This window comes from Halichoeres trimaculatus, unplaced genomic scaffold, assembly GCF_033239565.1.
Source record: "Halichoeres trimaculatus isolate MK-OKI-2021-1 unplaced genomic scaffold, fHalTri1.1 fHalTri1_scaffold_3, whole genome shotgun sequence".
Taxonomy (NCBI): domain Eukaryota; kingdom Metazoa; phylum Chordata; class Actinopteri; order Labriformes; family Labridae; genus Halichoeres; species Halichoeres trimaculatus.
Genome location: NW_027437181.1, coordinates 11,603,650 through 11,614,416, shown reverse-complemented (window position 1 = coordinate 11,614,416; position 10,767 = coordinate 11,603,650). Strand labels below are relative to the sequence as shown.

Sequence of the window (10,767 nt, the reverse complement as noted above, 5' to 3'; positions counted from 1 at the left end):
CTCTTGTATCTGTAACCTGCAACCACAGTAGTGTTGGAAGGACTGAGATTTTAGTGTATCATGTGTGCAGAGGAAAGTATTCAAACTGTGGTAAAATAAAGATTTCCTTGTGTCTCTTTTATGACAGTTAAAAACATTTTATTTAAGGTGTAGCCCATCACACAATTAAAACTTTGTAGCCAGTCAAAGGCAGCTCAATCCTTATAGTGCTGAGAGAAATCTGTTTATTACCAACAGGCAACAGTATACATTAAAATACTGTGTACAAGTTTTCATACACATTTGGACTTTTTTCAACAACTGAAGCATTTTTGTGTTGCACATGGAAGGATCTGCCAATCGGGAACATGAAAAAAAAAGTGTCAGTGATTTCCTCTCATCACGACAAAACATCACACTCTGAACACGTTCTCAGGGTTCCTGGTGTCGTCTTCAAATTGGTGGCATTCTCAAAACCTGTGCCGTGTATCTTGTCTCAGAGGATATACTTGAAGAAGCACAGTAGCATACTTAATGGATGTATTAAAACATGCCATTTTCCTTGTCTCTTGATTTAACATGCCATCATGTGAGCTTGCTAACAATGGCTTGGTTGAGAGTATTCAGCTGATTTGTCCATTTGTCTAAAGCTGTGTAGCGAGCCCCTCCCCTCTTCTGGTAATCCAGTTCTAGTAGCTGGTTGACTTGGTCAATCCGCCCATGGATCGTGCTGTGAAAAAAAAGAGCAGGAGAATAAGCCAAAGTCTACTTCATTTGTTTAAAACACTTGTGATTCCCTAAAAAACAAGTAAGCCAAAGGGCAAACTCAAGTCTCAAGACATGACACAAATGTGGAAGTACAAAAACACTGCAAATTCACTGGTGTACGTTTGAAGCCCCAGCAGCCACATAAACACAAATATATGACCATAATTGAAAAAATCTTGTCCAATTTGATTATGAGTCAAATTTCTGTTTTCGTTCAGGCACTGTGTGCACCTTTTCTGTAAAAAGTCATTTTAAGCTGTCACTGCTTGTTGCTGATAAGATGAAAGTTAAGTGAACACCTGGGTGATTATTTACACCTAATAATAGGTTTGTTGTGATTTTTTTGGCTTTTAATTGAGTCTATTGCATGTAATCGTTTTTATCTATACTTTTATTCTCTACCCTGTTTGCATTAGTGGACACCAGGAAGAAGCTGAAAGGGATCCAAATTAACAAAATAAAAAGTGAGGCAGTAATATCTACTTTAATATTTAATTTCAAACCAATTATCTAAGAATAAAACTTAAATAAGATGGCAACAGTGACAGTAAGGTATTAAGAATGAGCTATTTGCAAGGTTATGGAAATGCAATTCATAACTAGAGAACAACAATCAACAATGCAAAAGAGTGAAACTGGGATTTCATTCCACCTGATTCTCTCAAGAGCAGAAGGATGCAAACTATGAGGAACCACATCTATTTACAAGAACAAATCTATTTTTATGCTTTACTTCTTAGACACGTGTAGGAAAATCTTACTTGTCCAAGATACACTGCACCAGCAAACTCTCCACATCACACACGTCGATGTTCAGCTCCTGAAACAAGAATAGAAACAATCATGTCGCGTACCTACACCAATGGAGGAAGATGTGGTTAATCATCTTTTAAAGCATTCACAGACATCAGTACTGAACTGAAAGTATTTATTTTGACTGACATGTTGCCAAAGACTGACGAAATAAATCTTTCATGCTAGTATGTAAACTGATGATCAAATAAAGAAACACAGAAAATCAGCATTAGTAAGAGCAGTCATCTGACTGCAACATGAGAAAAATGTCACTGATACTTGTGCTTATGCTGTGTGTATTGATGATGCTGTGCAGCTGCCTTAAATACATAAACTTTACTTCAGTAACATGGCAGCAATATGTTATGAACACTTATCAATTAAGACTAAAGGTTAACACTTCAACAACAATGCGTTTTGTTCACCTGGTCACCATATTTCAACAAAATGTGATGAGAGGAAAGAAAGCTGATACAAAGCCACTACACAAGGCAGCTATTTCTGGGCCACTGACTTACCTTAGAAATGAAAGGGATGTGTATTCTTGTGTACGGTTTGATGAGTTTGATAAGTACTTGAGTTCTAATGTTCCGCAGGAGCTCTGCAATACAACATCACATGATCAGCGGCACTTTGGAAAAAAAAGAATGTTTTTTTCAATCCATGAAACACGTGAACTGAGGTCACGTTCACCACTCACCCTCTATGTGCTCTCTTATGAACGGGTCGTCCATTATGTTACTGTGATTTGTTTTCAAGATTTTCTCAAATTCAGTGATGTCATTGTTCTGGTAGGCGCTGGAAGGAAAAACAGTGAGTGTTATAATATGATATACATTGTGTGACTGTGACTGTGACAAACACCCTCATCCTGACAGTTCTCAGTCTCATTCCAAAAATATAAGACTTTTTGTAAACACTATTCTTATGACAGCTTGGGGTGTTATTTCTAAGTTCCTTATTTATTCAATGAAAATGTTAAAAATATGAACAGATCCTGCGTAATTTGAAAAAGTTAATGTTATTTATGAAAACATGAACACAAAGGAAAAAAAAACAAAGAAGCCAAAGACAACTTGAGACAGCTTGAGAAAGGAAACGGTCAAATTCAATACTTATCATCAGTTCAGGAAATGTACGGTAAAATTTAAAGGGCACCACTGATATCAATTATGTTAACGACAGTTGTGCTCTGTTACAACTGTTGGAACTTGACATTTGAGGGAAACATTGAGAAGCTTTGGATGTATGTGACTGACTATACAAGGAACCAGGTTATGAGGAAAAGGACAGTAAAATATTGAGGGCCATCCAGTACAGCAAACCAAATCTAAAAGATAACTATCAATGTGAAATATTAGGCCACAGTTTTCTTAATGGCACTGTGTGTGTTGGTACAGTTTTGGCCCTCAACATTTTCATCACTCACACCAGATAAGAACACGTCAAGTCAAAAACATATTGCTAGCAGTGCTGAGGAAGTTAAGAACAGACCTACCGGGCTCTTAATGAAGGTTGGGTTCTGGGAAAATGTACTTTTCCATTTACTAAGTTTTATGTTAGGCAGGGGTGGCAATCAAAGCAAATCATTTCTTAACTTTGTTCACTTTTATAAGATCCTCACACTGCAATACAAGTATCTAGTCATAAAGGATTTAGTTTTCCTGTTGATCAAGAGTCTGATCTGGTGCAACAATACTAAGCTGGACAGCGATGCAGTGATGAGACCAATAAAAACCAACTGTTAAACCACATTACTTTGTCCCAGTTTCTGAAAATTTTAATACAACTCAAAAAAATTCATCAAATCTGATCTGTTCTCAATATTTCCCATGAATTCACTTTAGCGTCCTTCACAAATTTGTGAGACAGTTGGGTTTGCCCGCTGCAATAACTAAGGTCTCACTACTTTTGTTGAACTACACAGTAAAGCTGTGCCTGTCAAATAGTGCAGATATAAAATACAGATGATAAGTACAATGTCAATAGAGTTAGCCAACACCAGATAAAAAGTGTGTACTGTGGGACAAGAAATTAAATTTTTTGTGAAAAAATAAACATAATTTCCTTAAATATAAATAAATGCTTACCTTACTAAGTTAGTCATTGCTAGGATCTCTGGGTCGTTTTTGTATGGTTTGGCCTTAATAAGGGAAAAAAAAAACTTGTTGATACAAAGCCTCAGCAAGTACAGGTAACAAATATTACAAACATTACTAATTAATTCCATACCTCTTGTGAGTCAAAAGGGTTTATTCCTGACTTCATCAGCATATTAGCTAGGACCAGGTACTTGAGACATGTCGTCCTTCTGGGGCTTCCGGACTCGTCGTAATTTTTAAAGGCCTCAAAGAAGTCTGTGTGAGCTTTTTCAAACTCACCCTCTCTCAAATGCATCTTCCCACCACACTCTGGTCAAGAGCAAAAAAGCACAGGTCATCCAGCGCACAGCATCAAACGCCCACGTTGACAATTTGGCTCAAAAGTCAAAACAATTTTTTAAAGTAAGCATATACACAAACATACCTCTGATTACCCCCATAATGAGTGGGTGAGGAATGGCAGATTTAATATGAAGCGACTGCTCATACAGGGCTTTCAATTTCTTGTTGTTTTTTTGTGCTGTGTACATCTGGATCTCCAGAGCATAGATCTCCAACAGCTGTGTACCTTTCTTTAGGTCATCCTCTCCATCATCTGTCTATAGTTTACATAAAGATGGTCAAAAACACTTTAATATGTTACAACTTAGGCACACACGACACAACTGACATAACATTTTCTGCCTCATTCAAACAGTATCAGAAAAATGTATTTATTCTCTTAGAACTGTAATCATACTACCAACAAATGATCTCAGGTTTGTATGGCTGAAGTACCTGACATGACTGATGTAGTTGCCTTAGGATCTTTTGCAATTTCCCATACTCTTCCCTCTCCAAGTACAGCTTACCCAACTGCAACAGGGGAACATAAAAAGAGCATTCATGAGTGCCTGTTGCACAATCAAATGATTAAATTATACTACATGAAACAGTGTTGGGACTTTGCATACCTTTGTGTTAGTTTTGAACCATAGTCTGTCATTTTTTGCATCTTTCAAAGCCTCCAGCGTGGTTTCGTAGAACTCCTGTAGCAAGTCCATCTAGTAATAGGAGATACTATTTAATAAAAAACAGCACCTAGAGATGCAAATCAACAACTGATAACATACATATTCCTAACATTTAATTTTACATCTGCTGCTTTTTCTCTGTCCATACCTGTTTGGAGGTAGAAATATAGTCCAGTATGGAGTTGATAGACTTCTCTGAGTAGTTCCTGGTGACAGCACTTCTGATGTACGTAAGGAGCTGTTTGTACCTGTTCATCATCTCTGGAAAGTTGGTCTACACAGTTGAGAGACAGAAAATAAAATTCAGTCACATATAATATCATCAGGATATGTGTTAATTAAATGTAAGGTGTGCTGCTGTGCATACCAGCTTGAAGTTGATTTTGATCATCTGTTTCAGTGCTTTGAATCCCCATTCTCCTTTTTCTCCTTCAAGTTCCAACACCTAAACAATATGAAACCAAGAGATGTATATAATCATTTCTTGTCTGTAATCCTGAATTCTTTTAATGTTTTATAACTGTTTTATGGCATGTTGCTCGTGGTACACTCAGTTTTGTCGAAGTTTAAATAAGAGACATGTGTAGTATGGCTATTTCCTACAGTTGTATTGATTTCTTTAGTGTAATGTACTTTGTTTTTGCCCAGGGACTACAGATGTAGATTAGCTGATAGCTAACTCTGGTATAGCTGTTTGGCTGTACAATCCATCTCAAAATAAACACATAAATACACACATTATTGTGCTTTTGATTTGACAACCAATTGATAACAAAATTGCACCACAGAACAGATACTTGTTATGGAGTGCAACTCCACCTTCTGGAAACTGCTAAGTGCTGCTTTGGGGTCATCCTCCTTCAAGGCTTTGGAGTTGTAGTACTGGTTCTCCAGGTCCACATTTGGCTCTGAATTGCTGTCTTCCGAGTATTCCTTAATGGAAGCACAGAATCATGTTAAAGGGGAGTTCAAATACACACTCATTCGAAAATAAAACATAGTCAAAACTCTTAGCTAGCTGGTGCAGAGGTAAGAATGGCTCCCGAGTTTCAGTCTGCAAACATGAGTCTTGAGCCAACGTTACGTTAGCCGACGCCAGTGCTTGCTACCTAGCCGGCCGGTACGCCTTCCGTGCCTAAAATATAAACCAGTTAAAAGCAATGAGCTTGCTACCTAACTTAGTTTATATTTAATGATACTGTCGGGCTACAAGGCATCAAGAAACCAACTATCTTGGGCTAACTTAAGAGCTAGTGTTAGTCATTCGCTGTCAGCTTGGTGTTAGCCAACAGGCTAACTAAACAGCTAACATTAGCTAGCCCGTACTGTCGGCTCTCCACTGTTAGCGGGCAAACGGTCAATATGAAAGCGCAGGTGAGATAATTTCAGGTGTAAATACCAGGTCGTAGTCCTCTTCATCGTCGCACATGAAATCGTCTTCCATGTCCGACATCTTGATGCTCTTCCGCGCTCTTATTCAGAGACAGTCAGTAGCCTGGCCCGTGCTGTGTTTTGCAGCGATAGTGAGGTGGTGTGTCAGGGTGGCACGAAGCACAGGCCTGATCCCGTCCAAAGATGGCGCTGTTAGATCACCCCAGACGCATGGTACACTCAATACGAGTACGAGTATTCGAGTACGTCTTGGTTAATGCAGACCTCTTTATTATGTTGTTTCATTGCACTGCTGTAGCTTAAACATCTTGGAGGCAATCAAGAAAAGTGCCACTTTACTTTAGGTCAGTATTAACCCAAGGGCTTTTTTTTTTTTTTAAATTTAGGTGAGTATTTCCATTTAGTAACACTTAACACTGAGATTAGTACTTTTCCATGTTCTACATCAATACTAAGCAAATGATAGTTTACAAAAAAAAAAGAAAAGAAAACATTATATATATATATATATATATATATATATATATATATATATATATATATATATATATATATATATATATATATATATATATATATATAACTTTTTTTAAAAAAAATTCTGGGTGCTCATAAATGTTCTCAGACTGATTTTAATAATAATAATAATAATAATAATAATAATAATAATTATAGCTATTGACATAGCACCTTGAAAAACAAAAGTTTAAAAAGTGTTTTGACATATTAAAGAATGGCAGAGATTTAGGAGGATGACAAGATAAACATTAAACAGAACAAGATAAGTAAGACCTAGACAAGCTGTTTGTGATGTATTGATGAGAGCCATAGAGCCATCAAACAGTTGAGATAAAAATATTCCTTTTTTCAGAGATAACTAAACCAAAAAACAAAGCTGTGAAAAACATGAACTTAAATATATGACTTGACTACTCATGTACCCATTAGTGACCTGAGAGTCTTTGTTGTACCAATTTCAACTGTTGTAAACACACTAGGGAGATCCCATGCAGTGGCCAAACCAGTACACCGCACACACAAACAAAGTCAGCCACCACATCATGAGGAAATGTATCCAAAGTTCACCAGGTTCATTTGAAAAAAGAAAGTTTTTACCTATTCCAAAACAGACAACAGGAACAGCTAAAAAACAAAACAAAAAAGGCAGTCAAAATTTCTGAAAGCAGCCCAGGAAGGGATATACTTTAAAGATAATAAACTTTAATAAACTCTCATGATGGATGGATGGATGGATGGATGGATGGATGGATGGATGGATGGACGGATGGATGGATGGACGGATGGACGGATGGATGGACGGATGGATGGATGGATGGATGGATGGAACAATGGATGGATGGACGGATGGATGGATGGACTCTGCAAGACCTCTGAAGGTGTGCTGTGGTATCCAGTGCCAAGACATCAGAAAATCTTTTAAGTTCTGGAAGTTGTGAGGTGAAACCTCCTGGACCAGACTTGGTTGTCCAGTACATCCCACAGATGCTTGACTGGACTGAAGTCTGGGAAATTTTGTAGACTATGTCAACATCTCCAACTTTTGGCTATCTTTTATGTTGCTCTGCGGCTCAGCTCCTTTGTTGAAACATTCAGTGGTGGACAAGGGACTCAAAACGTTCCCAGCCACCCATCATGTTCCCCACAGGTGACACTGCAAAGAGGTCATCAGTGTTATTCACCTTTCTTGTCAGGGGTCACAACGGTATCGCTGATGAATTAATCTGAGTGATCATGCTTTTAATTTTAATGAGTTGATTGTGTCAGGTTTCGGTCAGCCCTGTGAATCGGGTTCATGTTGGATTTTGTGACTGTATCACTGACAGTCTTGGCTGCCAGAGAGACCACTGGCAGCATCACCTCCCTCATTGGCTTCTTGGCTTCACTCAGGGGGGGTCAGTCAACATTGAACCCTGTGAAGATTTCCTTTCCTGAAAATTACGCTCCTGCTCAGAAATAGTACGCAATCAGCCAATGTATCATCAAGTTATGTGTCATAAGTTTATTTAAAAAAATTAATGTGTGGATGAAAAAGTCCACCAGTCATCCAATGTGGTCAGTTTTGCCATAATATTTACAATATCCTGACATGAATCACAAACACTAATACTAGTCTCAGAATGAGTTATAACTTTAAAGGCAGCAAGTATGTCCTGACTAATATCACTCCTACAAGCCTGCGTGTACAAATGTGACATGGAACGGGAACTTTCCTCAGTCATATTTTCTTTCAAGTGAGCTCAGGCAGAGTTACTAAAGCCAAAACTGTGGCTGTCTGCTGGTTTCCCAGAGAAACCAAAATATTTCGATTGCTCTGAGTCCTTCCTGAACTGGTGAACTGGTGGTGTATATTCACACACTGCTCTGACGTGATGCAGTATGTGCACACCCATTTGTTGTTTACACGCAATGCACCATTCCAGCATTAGTTGTGTGTGTGTTGTATCTGTCATCATTTCATTAATTGCTCTGGGTTTGCATCATCACAAAGACTTAATCAAGCAGCAGCTCTTTGCTGGCAACGACAATACAAGAAAAGCTGTGGCTTTGAGACAAAAGACACCCTCATGTCCCGATTTGTCATCACAGCCCCCACACTACCTCTTCAAATTTTATGGAATAAGGCTTCCTGACATATTTGAAATACGGGGTTACCAAAACAACCTGACTGCTTTGTTAATACAGCAATGATCTCCGTGGAAAGTTTTTCCCAGCCTTGGTGGGCTGATGCTGCATCACACCCACACTGTAGTCTTAAACATGACATTACAGCACTATTAATACTAATACTACAATATTATTTCCCACATTTTAATATAATTCAGCCAAGGACACCACTGTAGAGACATAAAAAAATACTTTTATTTAAACATATCAGGAGTGGTGTTATGAACATAATTTCAGCGTGCCTAACCTTGATGTGTAAACCTTCCAACATCATTTATGTCCCAGAAAGTGTTTTAAGCTTCATAAATGTTTCAAAGCAGCCCTAAAATTTTAGAAAACCTTTTAAGATTAATTCAATAGAAAACAACATTGGTATTAATCCCTTGGCTTTAATGGGCATACCATTTTATATGCTATTTAATGTTTCATTGCCAAAAGTTATTTCATCCATAACCTTACTACCTTAGTGGATATATTGTAATCTTTATCCTGGCAGGTCCTTATATGTGAAAAAAAGTCTTCTATAAACCTGGCAACTAAAGCCTATGTACCTCTCCCAGCAGGCTGGTGGCTTGTATACGCAACACAAATGGCTCTCAATGCTAAATGCTCACAAAAGAGTACTAAACTTCACTGTACTGCTGCCAAGTCCCTTGGTAATTACTCATACATGCACGCAAATGTATGGAGCCACACACATTGAAATTTATACATAGTATATTTAAGTTCATGATCTAATATACACACCTGCTTAATCATGTGTGCCTCTGCATGCACATGCTGTTAAACACCCTTCGAAGCAATGAAGCAGTTGCCAACCTTGTTCAACCTACCCTGAGGTCATCATAGCTGCTCTCACTTCTCAACTTGTGCAAGATGCGTGACTAGCCGGTTTGTTTTTCTCTTTCAATTTTTTTTATGCTGTTTTCATTTTTACAAGGTATGTAGGAGCGTGTCTCAATTTTATGCAACAACTTCCATCAAGTGGGGCTGTTATTACAGATGAAATCCCACTTCCAAGAACTGAAACAGCCACTGCAGCCAAGTCCACACGCACCCCTGCTGCCTCACACGCTAACATATTGTGGTATGTGTGTGGTTTTGCCTTGAGTGGGGTATGTGGGTTGGACGTTAGAGGGTGATGGGGTATTTGTTGATGTGTGTACTGAAAGCGTACGGCCTATAGAAAACTATGGTGAATACTTTCATTCTGTTTTACGTGATCTTGTACAATCTGCTCAAGACAACCAAATGCAAAAAGGCTGAAAATTCTGGACTAGCACTTCTAAACCTTGCTTGATAACTTGTGGTATTTTGCTTGTTTAATTTGTGCAAAATATAACATGGAAACTTACAAACATGTGTTCATGTAAGATTTCACCAGTCCATTTGTAGACATAATCAGCTACTGTGAGAAAAAAGACTCTGGAAAGTTACTAAAGATGCAGTAGTACTGCATCTTTCTTTTAACTTTGAACTCCTCCTTTAATGATGACTCCACTTCTGTCACTCATTCAAAAATGTAACAGATTGGAAGTCAGACATTTCTGTGGTTTCTGTCGCTGAAATTCCTCTTTGAATTGCAAAGCAATCCTCTCCATACAATTATAGAGTTCATGATGTTACTTGTTCAAGTGCAGGGGAAGTTTTCAGAAGTTTAATGTTGTTTCATTACTGCAAACAAGTCACGCAGTCCAGCCAGTGTAAGCTGTCCCTGCAGCACAGAGCATCAGAATATCCCACCCACGCTCGCTGATGTGACTTCCCCCTGAGAATGGGATGGCAAGCTAACAGCTCAAAGCTGCCCTGTTTTTATTGTTCTCTTTTGCAGATGAAAATAAAAACACGTGTTACTGAACAAGTTTCAGGTTGGGTCCTGGATAAAGAGTGCACGATGGAATCCTAAGAAATCCCCTTTGTATCTTCTGCATCCTCTCTTCTGTTGCATTCTACCCCTTCTCTCTTCCACTGCACTCGTCCCTTGAGTTTGGTGTAGAGACAATCAAACCAAGGGACAGGGTATATTTAGATGG

At 38.3% G+C, this 10,767-nt stretch overlaps 1 protein-coding gene across 1 annotated transcript; it reads right to left on the bottom strand.

The window, feature by feature from the left end:
* Positions 1–132: 132 nt before the first annotated feature.
* Positions 133–6,273, bottom strand: cops2 (COP9 signalosome subunit 2). The gene is made up of 13 exons (XM_074667252.1): positions 6,057–6,273; positions 5,477–5,590; positions 5,025–5,102; positions 4,806–4,931; positions 4,598–4,687; positions 4,422–4,499; positions 4,069–4,243; positions 3,775–3,953; positions 3,633–3,685; positions 2,243–2,340; positions 2,061–2,143; positions 1,509–1,567; positions 133–709 (listed from the first exon to the last, which is right to left on the bottom strand). The coding sequence occupies exons 1-13, from the start codon at positions 6,108–6,110 to the stop codon at positions 565–567; spliced, it is 1,332 nt and encodes a 443-aa protein (XP_074523353.1). The 5' UTR covers positions 6,111–6,273; the 3' UTR covers positions 133–564.
* Positions 6,274–10,767: the final 4,494 nt, after the last annotated feature.